The sequence below is a fragment of the Bactrocera oleae genome, chromosome 4, assembly GCF_042242935.1.
Source record: "Bactrocera oleae isolate idBacOlea1 chromosome 4, idBacOlea1, whole genome shotgun sequence".
Taxonomy (NCBI): Eukaryota; Metazoa; Arthropoda; class Insecta; order Diptera; family Tephritidae; genus Bactrocera; species Bactrocera oleae.
This window is the reverse complement of record NC_091538.1, coordinates 38,792,056-38,810,575: the sequence shown is the minus strand read 5'-3', so window position 1 is coordinate 38,810,575 and position 18,520 is coordinate 38,792,056. Positions and strand designations below refer to the sequence as shown.

The 18,520-nt window shown below is 33.7% G+C and overlaps 2 protein-coding genes across 16 annotated transcripts in view; one reads left to right on the top strand and one right to left on the bottom strand.

Annotated features, from left to right (window-relative positions):
* The window catches only part of LOC106618443 (uncharacterized), a 75,111-nt gene extending 67,812 nt beyond the window's left edge, over positions 1-7,299 (top strand). For all 14 annotated transcript variants that reach the window (XR_011396208.1, XM_036362167.2, XM_036362179.2 and 11 more), the window contains one exon: positions 4,954-7,299. The gene's annotated coding sequence lies outside the window, so the exon portion shown is untranslated. The remainder of the gene's footprint in view (positions 1-4,953) is intronic.
* Positions 7,300-11,188: 3,889 nt separating this feature from the next.
* On the bottom strand, positions 11,189-12,213 carry LOC106618452 (uncharacterized). 2 transcript variants are annotated; one of them, XM_014236214.3, is made up of 2 exons: positions 12,071-12,213; positions 11,189-11,984 (listed from the first exon to the last, which is right to left on the bottom strand). In XM_014236214.3, exons 1-2 carry the CDS (start codon positions 12,122-12,124, stop codon positions 11,481-11,483), a joined length of 558 nt encoding a protein of 185 aa, XP_014091689.2. In that variant the 5' UTR covers positions 12,125-12,213; the 3' UTR covers positions 11,189-11,480. The 2 variants fall into 2 exon arrangements, with proteins under 2 accessions (XP_014091689.2, XP_036218086.2); XM_036362193.2 differs by having other exon boundaries at positions 11,189-12,005; positions 12,071-12,179.
* Positions 12,214-18,520: the final 6,307 nt, after the last annotated feature.

Genomic DNA, 18,520 nt, shown 5'->3' with positions numbered 1-18,520 from the left:
TTCTTGTAGCTTTAAAATGTTTACACAATATGAATGGTTGGTCCTTCACTTAGCAACTGCCCCTCTTGTGACAATTTAATTGTTTTGTGTGATTCCTTCATATTTCATTTATGTTATGTAGGTATATACTTTTATCGTAGCAGGCGGTATTTTAAATGTTCGTCCACCAAAACAAAGCTAATTGGTAAGCAAGAACGAATGCGATTGAAAATGAAGTCTTATATGATGAATGAAATATTAAAATTGCTACGCTATTTATCAGAAGAAACAAGAAATGATGCTGCCATGTTAGTCGGGTCTATACTATATTTTTTTCCGAATGTATGTTTTTCTTTGTTGCAGTCTTTTGCAGAATTAAAAGAATGCTTTCTATCCAGATGAAGAAGAAATAAGAAAAATACATTTGATTTTATTTTTTTTAAATAATATTTCGATACAGATCAGAAAAAATTCTAAACAGATTTCATTCATATTCAGCGCTAAATCATATAATGTTAAGGAAAACGTGTCCACTAAATTTCCTTAAATTATCACACATATTACCTAACACAGAGGGTTTAAAATTATCAGGAAATTTGGAAATCGGGTGGAATGGAGTTAGAGGAAGGTCTGGACTGATTGCAGTAACTATTGGCAATACTCAAGTATACTCGAGAACTTGTTGTAAGTAATTTTATGAAGATAACTCACACACCAACCGACTCATTTTCTAGGTCTAGAGTGAGCAACGTGGACTTACTAGATTTCACAGATTGACCGATACTTTCGGTAAAAACTCAACCATATCCGCTGGCACATATTTGATATCTGGGGGCCTAAAATGTTATGATTTAATTGAGGCTATGTTTAGACGTGAGATGGAATACCTTAAGGATTTATTTGTGCAAAGTTTAAATGTGATAGCATCATGTTATACGTACATATATACGTTTTATATACTGTAAAATCTATAAATGCTGGAACCAATCACTTTATTAAGTTGAACTCTTGGGTTGGGGGCACAGTCATTTTAAGAAATGTACCTGTTAGTTGGCCACCTAAGTCATATGAAATAAATGTGTCAAATCATTGATCTAGTAAATAAAGTGGTTCAAAATTAGGACGACAGGATGGTGTTCATAAGATTCAGGATGATATGCTCAAAATTTTCTTCGAACACTAAACGCCATGAATTTTGCACCAAGTTCAAATTGATTTTTTCTTTGATGGTTACATTGTATTACTTTAAATCATGCAAACACGTACAAGGGAGTTTCACGAATTGTGTCGCATAGTTTCATCGTGATTCGTAATACATATTCTCTAGCAATTAGTTTAAAAAACACACGGCTTATAAAGCAATCCTCTTTCTAAAGACAAAATAACCAATTCAAATTCATTAACACCGTCATATTCTCGCAACATTTTGCTACAGAATATAATAGTTTTGTACACCTAACAGTTGTTTGTAACACCTAAAACTAGTCGAGATAGATATAAAATTATTTATACACATATATATATTTAAAAGATCAGTATTGGGAGACCATTTGATTTCCGAATGAGTGTCTGTCTACCCATCCGTCCGTCCGCCCGTGCAAGCGATAACTTGAGTAAAAATTGAGATATTTTGATTAAACTTAGTCTTCGTGTTCCTTGGCACATCTTTACAGAATATAAATTAAGCACCAATAAAGTGATGGAAATTAAACCTAGTGAAAAAAGTGCCTCTGAGGAATCACGTCTAAAAATAGTTAAAATCGGACCATATATTTTCAATTCCCGTGGCTATAGCGGATTTTATACCGAAAATATCGGTAAAACTTTGAAGCATATGGGGTCTAATCATTGAATCAGTTTCGAATGAAAAACTTGCCGATTCAATCGAATTAAAACAATTGAAACCGTGTCGAAAACAAAATTTTCGATAAAGTTAAATTCAGTTACCTACTCGATAAAATACATTGAAACCAGGAAAACGAGAACATGTCGAAATCTATCCGTATATGAGTGAGTGGCGGAAATTTAAAAAATGGGGCATTTATAAGTATTTACGTGAAAAAATTACTAAGGATCCACTAAGTTATGTTTAAAAGTGTATTTTAGATACAACATACAATACAATACAACATACACATGTTGTATCTAAAATACACTTTTAAACATAATTTAGTGGATCCTTACTAACAAAAATTTATTTGGAGTACAAAGTTGGGATTTTCATAAAGATGGAACCAAGTACGAAAAGTTTGTACAGATTTTAAGTTTGCAATTAAAAAAAATTCCGTGTGACACTCGGGGACTGCCGCGATAAAGCTATTGCATATGATTTTTTATCAACTTATGCAATTATAATTATGTTTTTTATTTTTTATACAGTATTTTTTTTTTCTTTGATATTTAATTAAGTTACACTTTTTGAGCGTGGTGATCGATAAGAAAACAAATTGTTTTCTTTTATTGAATAAATGAGAAATTAATAATATAAGTTTATGGTATCTGAAATAAGAAACATAAGTTTAAGACTTGATATTCTCTAAATATCTGGAAAATACCGCGTCAATGGTGGTCCCATACTTTGTTGTGGATTCTTGTGGATCATTATTCATTTTCAAATTAAATTTTTCAGAAATAATATTTGTCAACCGCTCTGATATTTTATCACCAAAGTTGATGTTGAAATCGCCAGCCAAGATAAGTGAAAATTTATTACCATTGATAATCCGATGGAAATACCTAATTTCAATTGTATTGTTCAAGTCAAATGAGATACTGTTCCGAAAGGTGGCGTAGCAATTAACCACAATAACTAATATTTTGACTCCGAATATTGAATAATTTTTTTTATTAATTAAATTTTTATTAACTTCTATGTTTTTATTTGGCATTAAAAAATCTTCAATTGATTTGTTCCGGTTAAGATATGCCCAAATATGCCTAAAAGTATGTAAACATTTCGCGCATACTGTGGAATTTCTTGATTCAGTCCCCGTTTTCAAAGCCTGCGATAAAAGCTATGCAGTAGCTTAAAAAAAGTAGCAAAAATTCAAAATAAATTTCTGGAACAGAGGTGCGTCCTTCACAAAGGAGGCCATTGCAGAGAATGGAATTAATAAAGAAGAGCTGTTAGCTGTTCTAAAATGTAAAATATTATTATTGAACATCGAAAAAGCGCAAGTTCGAAAAGTTCACCACCCTTTCAGGGAACTCAACGAACTACACCACTCTATTACGGAACCAAGCAAAATGTATCGGTAGATGTTCTTTGGCATGCATGCATAAACGAAAATTAAAATAACAAAAAGAAAATTATTTGCCCTATGACAAGACATTCTTTAATTCACTGATGTAAGATATCTTTAAAAAATCAAATGAAATCGTATATTGTATATAATAAGTTGGATATGCTATAGCCGAAAAAGTCTGAAATCTCTATAGCCCCTATATACTACAAATTTATGGAATTTGAACGAAAGTAAGTGGATTTCTTTTTATACTCTCGCAACCTGTTGCTACAGAGTATAATAGTTTTGTTCACCTAACGGTTGTTTGTATCACCTAAAACTAATCGTGTTAGATATAGGGTTATATATATATAAATGATCAGGATGAAGAGACGAGTTGAAATCCGGGTGACTGTCTGTCCGTACGTCTGTCCGTCCGTCCGTCTGTCCGTCCGTCCGTGCAAGCTCTAACTTGAGTAAAAATTGAGATATCTTTATGAAACTTGGTAGACATGTTTCATGGTACCGTGAGACGGTTGGTATTGCAGATGGGCGTAATCGGACCACTGCCACGCCCACAAAACGCCATTAATCAAAAACAAATAACTTGCCATAACTAAGCTCCGCAATAAGATACAAGACTGTTATTTGGTACACAGGATCACATTAGGGAGGGGCACCTGCAGTTAAAATTTTTTTTTAAAAAGTGGGCGTGGTCCCGCCTCTAATAGGTTTAATGTGCATATCTCCTAAACCGCTAATGCTATAATAACAAAATTCACTGGAAGCAAATGTTTTTAGCATTTCTATTGACGGTGTGAAAATAGATGAAATCGGGTGGCAACTCCGCCCACTCCCCACATAACGGTACTGTTAAAAACTACTAAAACCGCGATAAATCAAGCACTAAACACGCCAGAGACATTAAATTTTATTTCTGGGATGGTATGAGATGACTTTATAGGAACCGCGTTCAAAATTAGACAGTGGGCGTGGCAAAGCCCACTTTTAGGTGAAAACCCATATCTTGAGATCTGCTTAACCGATTTCAACCAAATTCGGTGCGTAACGTTCTTTTCATGTTTCTATGTCATAGTGCGAAAATGGGCGAAATCGGATTACAACCACGCCTATTTTCCATATGACACCATTTTAAATACCACTTGATTCTTTCACTTTCCACTATGCAAATCAAGCAACAATGATTATATCGGCGTAAAACTTTGCGTGAATAATGCAATTAAAGTATGCCACCTTGCGGCCAAAAATTGTCTAAATCGAACCAAAACTGTTCAAACCCCTAAGTACTAAATATGTGGACCCCAGTGCCTATAGTTGACCTTCTACCGAAAATATCAGTCAATACACAAAGAAATCTCAAACGAGTATACCATTTGACTTTGCGAGAGTATAAAATGTTCGGTTACATCCGAACTTAGCCCTTCCTTACTTGTTTTATTATAAAAATTTCTGACAAAAAAAAATGTAGTTATGAGAGTAAGTCTGCGACTTATAATATACAGAAGTTAATAAAATACCAAATTTGAATATAAACCGTTCATTTTCTTCAGATAAGGAATGTTGAATTCTTTCGAGAAAATTTTTAATATAAACTTTTTTCCCCGCCTTTGCAAATTGTCAGAGTTTAAAATATTCGGTTACACCAGAACTTAGCGCTTCTTGTTTTTATTTATCATTATAATAAATTTTAACCTACTAGTTTAAAATAACAAACTCTCTTTCATTTCAGATGTATTCAAATAATCCACATAAACCTTTAACAACTATTGAGTGACATGCGTTTTCGGCCCTAATGTATTCAATCACAGTTTTTTATTCATGCGGTGACTATAATGTCAAAATTCACTGGAAACAATAATACATCACAAATTACATGTAAATAGTGTAATTGGTATTAGCGCCAGAAATGAGTTTTTTAAATCTATATCTATATCAAATTTCGAGAAATTCTTAGCATTATCATATGTTTAGATTATACTTATTTGTAGTACTGTTATTAAAGTCAGTACTAATTGTTAATTGATCCATCAGCTACATATATACAGTGAATCAAAAAAACTTATTCAGGGAGATGGTTTGACTTTGAAGTGACTTATTTCCACCTTTGCCCTCTATCATGGTTCGCGAGTCTTTTATTTTTAGAATACACCAAATGCGTAAGTTCAGGAGGTATATTTTCTGAAGAGCAACTTTGCTGGTATGGACTCCGCGGAGGGTGCAACAGCACTTGTTTTATTGTACAACAACTATTCCTTAACCACTAAACTGAAATGCTTCGGGTCGTTATCTTGAATTAATTATAATTGTGTTCAGATGCTGACGGAGCCAAATTATTTTTTATTATTCACAAGTATTCCATTCTTTACATAATTCCTTCGATGAAAACAAGGTTACTGACGGCATTTGCTCCCACTACATTTCTTTTGCTGCCATTGTGCCACACACCTCACAATGCAGCCTCCTCCATGCTGAGAGTTTTATTAAATTTTTTATTTATTAGCGCTTAACCTTCCTTACGCCATACGAATCGACAACCATCAGATCCAAATAAATCAAATTTGGACTCATCTGTAAAAATTACATAATCCTAAAATTCGTTATCACGGTGGATATACTCTTTGGAATATTTTAGCTTCCTACAACTCCTTAGCGTTAGCGGCGGTTGATATTTTTGGGTGTTTCAACCTGGGGCGTGTAAATTTTTTGGGCATTCCACTACCATCAAGTTTTTCAACTCCACTAGTCTTTTTGAATTTAGCAAAAATGTACTGAACAATAATATGTATTTTATTTTAAATATTGTCTATTTCGCGAGTAAATTTGTTCTCTTGCCTTTCCTATTTGACTATCAGTACCTATAAATCTTTAGAGGTTTGTTTATTCACCATTTTGTCTGCAAAAACTACAACCGCACAAAATAAATTCGCTTATCAAAGAATACATTTTGACCATACTCAAATATTATAATACCAGATAAAAAATATCGGTACCTACTTGAACCTGCATTTAAGTATTGCCAATGTAAGTGTACAAACTTTTTTGCCTTCTAATTTTTTTAATTGTTTGCAATCGTTATCACCAAAATTGATTTATTTTTTAAATTTTTATGAATGTTTCGGTTTCAAATGATATTATATATGCAAACTTACTTCATACTAATTGCTCTATGTCTATAGCTATGTATAATCAAAAATTATTTACGCTAAGTTCATATGATTATTTTTACTTTAAGAATTACCTAGTTCAAATCAGAAAATCTATTGTCTCGTCAAATATAAATATATACGTATTAGAAAAAATGTATATGCTTAATCTTATGTAGCTAAAATAAGTAAAACTACTTACTCATATAATGAACTTAAATTTACTTACATACATTGTCTTTTATTATATATGTACAAAAATATAACATATTTACTATACTCATGTGTGCCAAATAAATTTAAAATATATAATATATATTGATATTTCGCCTTAAAAATTAGAATTGAAAATATTGAAATTATGCGAGTGCAAATCACACATTCGAGTGTGTGCGATTTCATAACAAAGTTTGTGAACCAAGTATATATGGATATTATATACATATATGAAATAAGTTTTGATGTTCAAATAACCATTTGAATTACGTACTATACATAAATATGTTAATTGTTTGTGCTCTTTTACTTTATATGAGGCTGTAATCATCCACGTAAAAGTTTCGATAAGTTTGTCATATGCTCAATAACTTTTCGACTACACTTGTGTACAAAATAAGAGTACTTTAATAAAAAATGTTATTGAACTCATTTGGTGACGCTGAACAAGAAATTAACTTCGATTATGTTTCCAAATACGGTTTGTCAAAAAATCTGCTTTCTGAACCTTTTACAGTTCACCACAAACACACCTTAAAATGAATAATAAAACTACATAATATTTTCCACAAAAAATATCCGTTTGTGATTCACTTTAATCACTAATCCTTCATCTACTGCCGTTTTCTTGTTCAGCAAGCGCAAATTAGTTCAACAAGGTATTTAGATTGTAAATAATCTCAAAATTATTCAATAAAGTAAAAAGTTATCCATTACGGGTTTGTTGTAATTTACTTTAATGATTATGAATAAAATAATCAAAATGGGGAAACGAAAATAACAAGTAAGGTACATGCCGAAAGCTGTTTTAGTTTCACGATTTTCTTCAAATGGAGGCAATTTAAGGCCGTTTCGGGGACAAAAATCGCAAAAATTAACAGCGGGAAACGTGAACGAATTAAATCGAAAATCTTAATATACATATGTGTTTAATGAAATAAACATATACCTATATTTTGGTTTTATTTTCCCTTTTTCATGTGCAAAATTATCTTCAAATGGTGAAACAATAATATAAGTTAACTTCGGTTGCACCGAAGCTAGAATATCATTCACATATATAAAAGTTTCCATACTAGAACTTGAGTTTGATTGTTCAGTTTGTATGACAGCTATATACTATAGCGACCCGATCATTGTTCGAGACTTGTAGCGTTACTTTGGCTAATAAACTATGCTAAATTTCGTGAAAATATCTCATAAAATAAAAAGTCCTTACAAGGACTTTGTTTTGATCGTTCAGTTTGTAAGGCAACTATATGCTATAGTGCTCCGATATCGGCGGTTCCGATTAATGAACAGCTTCTTAGAGAGAAAAGCAGATGTGCAAAATTTAGAAATAATATCTCAAAAACTGAGAAGCTAGTTCGCGTTTGTCAACCTGATTATATATATATATAATATATTAGGGTGGTGAAAAAAATTTTTTTTCCCCTTGATATTTTGAAAAATAGGTTCTAAAACACTTCTACGAAAAACTCACCAAGTATGAGCTCTTGATTGTGACGGGAAGGTCCTCCACTTTAAATTTTTTTATTATACTCTGAACAGGATACTTGTATATTAAGTTTGCCACGAAGTTTGTAATATCCAAAAGGCAACGTCGGAGACCCTATAAAATATATAGTTGATTTAGCCATGTCCGTCTGTCCGTCCGTCTGTTTATACGCGAACTAGCCCCTCAGTTTTTTACCTATCGATCTGAAATTTTGCACTTGTCCTTTTCTCACTAAGAAGCTACTCATCTTTCGAAATGGCCGATATCGGATCACTATAGCATATAGCTGCCATACAAACTGAACGATCGGAAAACTTTTTCATTTGACGAGGTATCTTCACGAAATTTGGCATGGGTTATCATCTAAGGCAATATTGCAATCTCCAAAGAAGTTGTATAGATCGGGTGACTACAGCATATAGCTGATATATTAACTTAACGATCGGAATCAAGTTCAGTGAAGGGTATTATAGCTTCGGTGCAACCGATGTTAAGGTTTTTCATGTTTTTGTTTATTTTTTAATATCAGATAGAAAAATTCATATATTGCTTTCACCTACTTGAAAAAATATCTCATTTCATTGATGTAGCAAACTAAATGCTCTACAAAATGGTCTTTTACGATTTTTTTCGTAAAGCTAGCCGTTTAAAAGATATTAACGGTTAAAATTTGATTATTTTAAGGCAAATATTCATACTCTTATAACATGTTGCTACAGAGTATAATAGTTATGTTCACAAAACTAATCGTGTTAGATATAAGGTTATATACAAGTATGGTATACATATATAACATAATTGTTCATAATGAAGAGACGAGTTGAAATCCGGGTGACTGTCTGTCCGTCCGTCTATGCAAGCAAGCAATTGGACACAAATCGCCATTAATCGAATACCAATAAATTGCCATAACTAAGATCCACAATAAGATACAAGACTGTTGTTCTGTATAACAAATCACATTAGGGAGGGCAACTGCAGTTTAAAATTGTTTGTAGCCCTCATATACCTAATTGAAAGATTTTCGTTCTTCCGGCTGACTTTATACTGCATATATCGGTTAATATGTGATTTATTAATATTGAGTGAGCGTGTTTTTCTAATAACGGTATATCTGTGTGCCTAAAATGGATAAAATGGGATGAAAACTTGCTCCACAAATATCAGGATTTTCAAATATCGTTTGACTTTACTTCTTATACATATATTACTGATGGTATGTCAGTTACCTGAATGAAACTGAGAGAGCATTTTTGCCGTTAGCATTATGTAGTAATGCCAAAAATAGAGAAAATCGGGTGAATATACCATATATAAAGTTTTCAAACTTTATATTGTGTAACACTGAAAAAATTTTAATGTAGTAGCAAAACTATTTTTCCAAACCTTATACCAAATATTTCGGTCAGTATGTGAGTAATTTTTTTTGCTTATAAAATTGGTTCAAAATGTTTTCACGAATATACCTTAAAAATGTCAAATGTTAGTGTAACAAGCTTAGAAATTTATTTGCCCCCAATATACCCTGTATAGTGATTTCTAACTTTCCAGCTGACTATAAAATGTTTATGTTGGTCAAAATGTGTGATGCTTTAATGAAATTAAGTGGACAAGTTTCCTTAAAAATTATAAAATATTATATAATAAATATCCATCCTCTGGTTGACGTTTTCCACTTCATCTCAATATATTAAATTTAGCCTCTACGATTGAGTTTATATCATGGATGTTTTTAATATGACCTTAGCTGACGCGAAGTAACATATAACAATAAAATTAAGTGAGTCTAAGACCTATAATATAACTTAATAAAATATCAAATTTGATTGTATTCCATTTAGGACTTCGTTAAATAATGAATGTTGAAATTTTTCGCAATATTTTTTAATATAAAGCTTTGCCAACATGTGAAGGCATTTCACTGGCTGTAATCTGTTCGGTTGCACCCGAACTTAGCTCTTTCTTACTTGTTTTTTTTTTTATAACTTTTTAACTCGACGAAAAAATAATAATTTCATATTACATAACTTACTGCCTTGGCAGATTTCGCTCATAAATTTTTAATTTCTGTTCAAATTTAAAAAAAAAATATTATACAAACACCAAATACGAGTTTCGAAAATTTGACAGAAATTCAAATGTTATACAAAATTTAAATATAGTTCTATATACAGTGCGATTCAATATTATTCTTTAGTTCATTAGAAAGTGAGATCGATATAGAGCGGCGATACAAACGAGAATTACTAAAATGCGCTTTTCGGTACGGCCATCAGCTCTTTCTTCGATTTAGACTTGATCTCATTAATTGTGGCAAAACGCTTTCTTTTCATTGGTTTCTTCAATTTTGGGGAATAGGAAAAAGTCGAAGGGAGCCGAATCTGGTTAATACGGTGGTATACGGTGGTGGTAACGTCATTCAACAACTCGATACTAATGCGACATTGGTTTTGTTCAAAATTTAGCAATTTCAGTCCACACTTTCGAGAAAATTGAATGGCATGAGCCGATTGATATGCCAACATCCTCGGTAACTTCTCTAATAGTGATTCGACGATTTTCAAGAACAATTTTTTTCACTGTTTCGATGTTTTCTTTGATTGTTGGCGTTGTCGCACCTCCAGGATACTCATCGTCATCAACATCTTCTCCGTCTTCTGTAAAGCGCTTGCACCACTTATAAACACATTTTTGAGACAAAGTGGACTCACCGAATGCCACAGTCAACATATCAAATGCCTTGGAGCACTTTATTCCATTTTTACGCAATATTTAATACATATTCTTTGATCCATTTCTTTCAAAAGTCAAAATTCGAGAAGCACATAAAAACGTGACTAACCTTTTCTGTTGTCAAAAACTAACTACTAATCGAAATTGGATTCTATAGCAAGCACATGATAAACATATGTGTCCAATTATAACAAACACTAAATATCGATAATCGAATGTGCAAAACCCGCGAAAAATCAAAATTCACCTTTTCCTTTGAACAAATCTCGTATATCCTATTCAGGGTACAAAAATAAATGCAAGGAAAGCGTACCTAAGCAATTTTTGAATGATCATATTTTTAGTGATAAAAAAACTAAAAATAAAAAAGGGCGTTTTGATATGTACAAAAATAATATTTAATTGTAAGTAAATATGCTTTGGTATTATTTATGGTATTGGTTCCCTGTAAATGCAACAAGTTAAAAAAAAAAGTTTTCTTGGCAATTAGTGATCGAGTTGTTAGTGCAGAAGTATATGGAAAAACTCTGCCCTCCAAATAAAATTGACGTGTCTTCAAGAGACCTTTATCTTAAAATATTCAATTCCCTCCACCACGTTTTCAGTACAACTATATATGATTTGCTGCCAACCGTTTATTTATTTTGGTTTTCCCTTATTCAATGCTTATTGTCGATCCTCAATTTTCATTTTCATTACAGTTCCGCCAACACTCACTTCATTTTTGAAAAAGGTTAACACAGCCTTTAGGACGCCGCGCGGAATCTGATTGGGCCAGGTATCCGTGTCGAACTCTACTGTTTTTATATAATACTCGCCGGCTGGTAAAGGACACAATCCCTCATCGGGTATGAACGGGAAGTTCGTATTTTCACCCTGTTTTAGAGAAGGTTGTACGATTTTCGTGTACAAATCTTTAAATCCATCGCAAACTCTAGTCATTGGCACACCCATTGGTAGTTGCTTGTATTGACCATCACCCTGTGGACTCGAGAATAATTCAACTTGAAATTTAAAGTTATCACTATCCAGGTCTTGCAGTATTGCGACCGAACCATTCACAAAACGTTGGCGACCCACAGTTTTTAAATTTGACATCTCGACGCATGTTTCCCGCAGTCCTTTGAAGGGTTCTAGCGCTTCATTTTGTACCGTATACGGTTGTTCAGCCTGAAATATAAAGCAAGTGATCTGAGAGTGATTTCCTTCATTATTATAAGACACATTTGTGCTTTAAATATTTTCAATCATATTACCAAGCAAACCCCAATCAGGCTAATGTATACAATCGTGACAGTCAAAATCCTCATATCGCCAATGGGAACTATTTTTAAACTAGATCCAAAACACAAGTTGTGTATTCAATAGATTCGTCATCTGGTATATATAGGTATGTAACTCGAGGTGAGCGAACGCGACAAACGCCATTGATATCGAAAACATGAAATAGTACATGTACACTTGTAATGCTTTCGTGTAGTTTGTTTGTAATTAAAAATAAAAACGTTCTGTTATGCAACTGACTGCCTATTAACACTAACCCACTGATATCACGACCTCCAAATCACATTCTTGCTACATTTAGAAATGGGTAGTTCAGAAAATGTATTACAAGTACATGGAAAAGAATCATTTTTAGTGCTTTGTAATAATCAAAGGTATTTGATGAAATCTGAATGGATAGAGGAAATCTACAATTTCTCAACTAACTATATCGATGCAGTGAATAAGAAGTACGACAGATTAAAGATCAGACTGATCCGTGGTTAAAGTATTGCAACATCTTTGTGAAAATGGAAAAAAGGACAGAAGGGTGCTGAAATTGAAGGTTCTTTACAACTCCCTAACCTGTTGACTGCGAGTTTAAGTATTTACATATCTTATACAATAGAATTAAGTTCATCTATACATATCGGAGAGCTGCAACGAATGCATAATTTCCATATATAATATATTCATACCATGTACAATATATTGATTGGGAGAAGGTTCATATATTCATACATTTCGTGAACTATACGGAGCAATCTCCGAAACCGAACAATATCACTTAATAAAAATTGGAACAACCATTATGCTTGCCCCTCAAAAATCAATGCCAGAAGATGGACTCTTTACATAATTTACAGGTTTATGTTTAAATAAATATTAATGTCGACAAACAAAATGATTGCTTAGGAAGGGTAAGTTTTAGTAAATAGTTTCGTATTATCTCAACATTATCAAAATCCAACAATCCAATGACGAATAAAATCAACTGACAGCAACATTTGAATTTGTAATAGAACATTTAAATAAATATAGAATAGACTATTTAGTTAAAGGTAAATAGTTTTTGACCCTTTTCAAACATAAAAATGAACGTTCTGCGCTGCGATTTGCCACAGCTATGTTTATGTGATGAATATTCGACGCTATATCCACGTTTGAAAACTCAGGTCGGATGGTCTTTCTCAGAAGGATACGCGTGAAAGTGCACCACCAACATGTCAATCAATGAAAAATTAGAGTCCAAATTGTAAATTTTCGTTAAACGTTCTGAACTTTTTAAAATTTCTTTGAAATTTATTTTGCAGAATTCAGTGATAATGGCAAATTTTTGGTTGACTTTTGGCTTCGCATCTATTCCGCAATTCAGAATCGGGGTTGTAAAAATGACGTTAAAATTGTTAACTTGTATTTTCCTAACCTATCAGCTTTTAGAATCTTTGACTGACAGCATTAAAGCACAAAAATAAAAAATATCAGAGTCTGCAAGAACGTAGTTTCGAGTCTTCTCACTTCTTGCCTTACATTATCGTTAGTACAATATTTTACTGTAAAATCGAAAATCTACAATTAAGAAATCTGTAGATAATAATCTTATTTTATGTTTTAAAATTTTCGGCCCCAGAATCTACCGCCCTGTGCTCGAGCCCGAGAGCTCCTATTGTAAATCCAGCGCTGAATATAACAGTGTTAGGATCGTTATCCGTCTAATGAATTGCACGGAATATATTATATTTCATAACTATGAATGGTTGAATCAGCTACTTTTCGATATTTTAAGCCAATCACTTGAACTTTAATTTCATATCAAAACAATGACATTTTTCGAGCTTTGTTTCAATAGCAAGATATGTATTTATGATATATAAATATATTGTATGTATGTATGTATATGGTTTAGTTTCGGGTTGTTGTCTGCAATAGTAAAAGAGCTTTTGACGAAAAATTCAAGCTTTAATCAATATTAAAACTTTCTTAAGCATAGATGAATGATGTACCTATAGGCTAACAAATGTAGTTCTGTATCTATAAATAGTATCAAATTAATATATATACATCAAAATTTTTGATTTTAAAGTTTAAAGTTTCAAGTCCGCTTAAAAAAATATGCTTTTTTGAGAGTCCCTTATGGCGATTCCAACTTTTTCGGTTGCTGCTGGTGGAGGCAGTGATATTAAATCATTTGAAGACAAAGAAGCACAAAGTGGCAGCAACACTTCTCTTCAAACTTCAATCATATCAGATTTTTCCATCGGAGAGACCCCAGAATTTACCGACGATGGTAGGCTTGTGGGCGTACCACACAATTAATGAGAATCACAGTTTCAGGTTTGTTATTCAAAGATTCATTTAAAAATTAGCAGTTATCGTTCGATTCAAAGTTTTTCAATCTTTTTGTTGTACTTGTAAAACAAACGACTGCGCAAATATTTCGAAACTGTTTCCACATAAAAAAAAAAGTTTCGTGTTCAAGAACAAAAAGTGAAGCGATAATCCCCAAGATGTTTCCTGTCGCCATTTGTTATTTTCTTCCATTATCTGGAGTGAATGTTAAAATAATTAAACTTTCACAAGAAAAATGTAAAACGTCGGATAAAATTTTTTCATTGATTGAAAGAGTCTTGGAAAATGTTAATTTCACTGAAAACTTTATGTTTTGTTGTTGTTGTTGCAACGGTTATCTTGTCCCCGCTTGGATGATAAGTTATAGTTTGGTTGTCTAACGGAAGGCCCAAGAAAAAAGCTGTTTCGACGGGTCGGGTCATAGGGAAAAGGGTGCTAGATGAGTTGGGTTTGTTGAACATGCAGAGAGCATGCAGAGACTCATTGCACGCAGGACATATGTTTTGAATGTGGGGGTGTATTCTGAATAAGTAGGAGTTTAACCTGCTACAATATCCAGAACGAAGTTGCGCGAGGGTCACTCTGGTTTCGCGAGGCAACTCGAGCTCTACGTCGACTATGGATGGTGGTTTGACTAATAGTACGCCATTCAGTGAGAAGGAGTCGATGAAGGTGTTGATGGCTCCACTGTGAACTCTGGTGGGGAGTGAACGTCGGAAATACCAAGGCCTCAAGTGTCTTCACTACTGGGGAAAGGAGAGTTATCGGGCGATAAGACTCCCCTTTGTTGGCGGGTTTCCCAGGTTTCAGTAGTGGGACCACTCTTCTGACTTTCACACATCGGGTATTTGAAGAGTGGACATCGACAAGTTGAGGACCTTACTCCCGTCGAGCCTAGATGTTTTAGCATCAGCATGCTTATTCAGTCAGGGCCAATGGATTTAGACGATTCGGATTTTTTGATGACATTCTGAACCTCCCCATCGGTGAAAGTAAGTGGTGCGCAGTCTTTTGGCATTTCGCGCAGACGTCGGGTAACACATCATTTGGCCTTGTCGGTCGAAAGGTGCAGTGTAAACTGCCGGTTAAAATAGCTCGTGCACTTCTTCGGGTCCGAGGAGGCATGGTCATCGAATTGAATTTCTACCCGGTCGTCATGTCTCCTCGGATTAGACAAGGCCTTGACAGTAGTCCAAAGTTTACTCACACCGGTGGAGAGATTGCAAGACTTCAAGTGCTCTATCCATTTTGTCCGCTTATGTTGATTTACCATTTGCCGAATCTATAAATTGAGATCCCTTTTTCGGGGATCACAGGAATCGGAATGGCGTAAGGTGTCGCGCTCGTTTGCTAATACAGATGCTTCGGATGGGAAATTGATCTTACTGTGGTGACAATGCGTCAATTAATTTCGGTCGCATTGATCGGAAAAGTGAATGAAATGTTTTTGCAAAATTAAAGAAATTAAAATCGAATATACTTGGTGGAGGTTGTGCAGCACATATCGTGCATAATGCGATTCGTAAAGCATGTAATGCACTTGATATTGAAATAGAGAGCATTGTTGGTCAGATCTACAAACATTTTTACATCCACACCATTTGTCCAGAAGCATTAAAGTCAATCTGCAAGATTTCTGAAGGCGAATACGATCAAATGGTTGGTTAATGCAAAACTCGGTTCATTGGCTTGAGGGAAGCTTTGGGAAAAATCATTCGAATGTTCCCATCTTTGAAAACGTATTTCGGCGACCTTCCCTCACCCCTCAAAAAAGCTAGATGAATTCGCAAATTTTTGGCTAATCCACTATCGAAGCTCTGGTTCATTTTTGTCCATGAACAGGTGAAACTATTATTTTATTAACAGAAATTTTTTCAAAATTTAAAAATTATTTAAATGTTAGCTCATTAATTTTAGGCCATGATTTTGGAAGAAACAATAAAGGAAATTAAAGGCGATGATATTCCATTCCCCGAGCTTCTTCGAAACATCACTCAACAAGAGAAATCAGATCAGACCAAAGAAGTCTTCAGCAATTCCGAAAAGCCCGTCCACTTCATCAACAGATATACAAACGATCGAACCAAGCAGTGATTGAATCTTTTAATCATTTCTATACTCTCGCAACCTGTTGCTACAGAGTATAATAGTTTTGTTCACCTTACGGTTGTTTGTATCACCTAAAACTAATCGAGTTAGATATAGGGTTATATATATAAATGATCAGGAAGAAGAGACGAGTTGAAATCCGGGTGACGGTCTGTCCGTCTGTCCGTCCGTGGAAGCTTTAACTTGAGTAAAAATTGAGATATCTTTTTGAAACTTGGTAGACATGTTTTTTGGTACCGTGAGACGGTTGGTATTGCATATGGGCGTAATCGGACCACTGCCACGCCCACAAAACGCCATTAATCAAAAAATTACCATAACTAAGCTCCACAATAAGATACAAGACTGTTATTTGGTACACAGGATCACATTAGGGAGGAGAAAAATTTTTTTTAAGTGGACGTGGTCCCGTCCCTAATAAGTTTAATGTGCATATCTCCTAAGCCGCTGATGCTATAATAACAAAATTCACTGGAAGCAAATGTTTTTAGAACCTCTACCCGCAGTGTGAAAATAGTTGAAATCGGGTGGCAACTCCGCCCACTACCCATATAACGGTACTGTTAAAAACTACTAAAAGCGCGATAAATCAAGCACTAAATACTTTATAGGAACCGCGTTCAAAATTAGACAGTGGGCGTGGCACAGCCCACTTTTAGTTGAAAACCCATATCTTGGGATCTGCTTAACCGATTTCAACCAAATTCGCTGCATAACGTTCTTTTTATATTTATATGTTATAGTGCGAAAATGGGCGAACTCGAACTACAACCACGCCTATTTCCCATATAACACCATTTTCAATTTCATCTGATTCTTTCACTTTCCACTATGCATATCAAGCAACAATGATTATATCGGGGTAAAACTTTGCGTGAATAATACATTTAAAGTATGCCACCTTGTGGCCAAAAATTGTCTAAATCGAACCAAAACTGTTCAAGCCCCTAAGTACTAAATATGTGGACCCCAGTGCCTATAGTTGACCTTCTACCGAAAATATCAGTGAATTCACAAAGAAATCTCAAACCAGTATACCATTTGACTTTGCGAGAGCATAAAATGTTCGGTTACATCCAAACTTAGCCCTTCCTTACTTGTTAATAATACTTTGCTTTCTCTTTTGTCATTTACATTCTTTTTGAATAAAATTTTGTTGCTCTCTCACATATTATATATGGTCACCTAATTCTAGATACATAAGTTTATATAATAACTTGAGTGTTTAATGTCCCAAATTGAGTCTGGTGAATTCTGAAGATTGGAAAAAAATCCAAAACTGATCTTTGTAGGTGTTTTACAAAATTTTGCTGATCGTAAATAGCAGTGTTCGTTAGTAGATATATCAGATTATTGAAATTTACAGTGCATCTTTTGCAACAGTTATACATAATTTTATACGTTTCTATATAATTTCAACACATCTGAAATTTTTTTCTTAATATTTTCCGAGTTAACCAACTAATTGAAAACTATCAAAGAAAAGTTTCAGGCAGGTGTCATTTCAGTACCTAAAATATGTTAAGTACTTCATGGGCCAAGAATTTCTTTGACACAGCCGCTAGCCTTTTCCTGTACTGTAATTTGTAGAATAATAGTTCCGACAATAAAAAAGTCGTAAATTAAACGCAATGAAATATTGTTAGGTCAAAGGTTAGGGTTAATTTTTCGAGATTTCTGTCTTCTTATTCCGCATAATACACGTTTCTTATACAAATCGTGTTTTAAAACTCTTTAAATCGTTACGCTTTGTAACTTACTAGAGGACCCCGTCCACGCGTTGCTGTGGCTAAGGTATACATTAATTACATACTATTAAATACAGTAAAATTAAGTGTGTACGTCTGCTTGGTGGCATTTTTAAAAACGAAAATCCAACTGAAAATAAAAAATTACTCCCTTATATTTTCTGTTTGTCCATGTATACAAAATTTTAATATTGTGTAGTCATCAAAAGTTACTAAAAATCGATATTAAGCTGTGAA

Coding starts and splice junctions, on each gene's coding strand:
- LOC106618452 (XM_036362193.2), bottom strand. CDS start 12,124: ATGAGGATTTTGACTGTCACGATTGTATACATTAGCCTGATTGGGGTT. Junction 12,006..12,070: donor GCCTGATTGGGGTTTGCTTG/GTAATATGATTG, acceptor AATCACTCTCAG/ATCACTTGCTTTATATTTCA.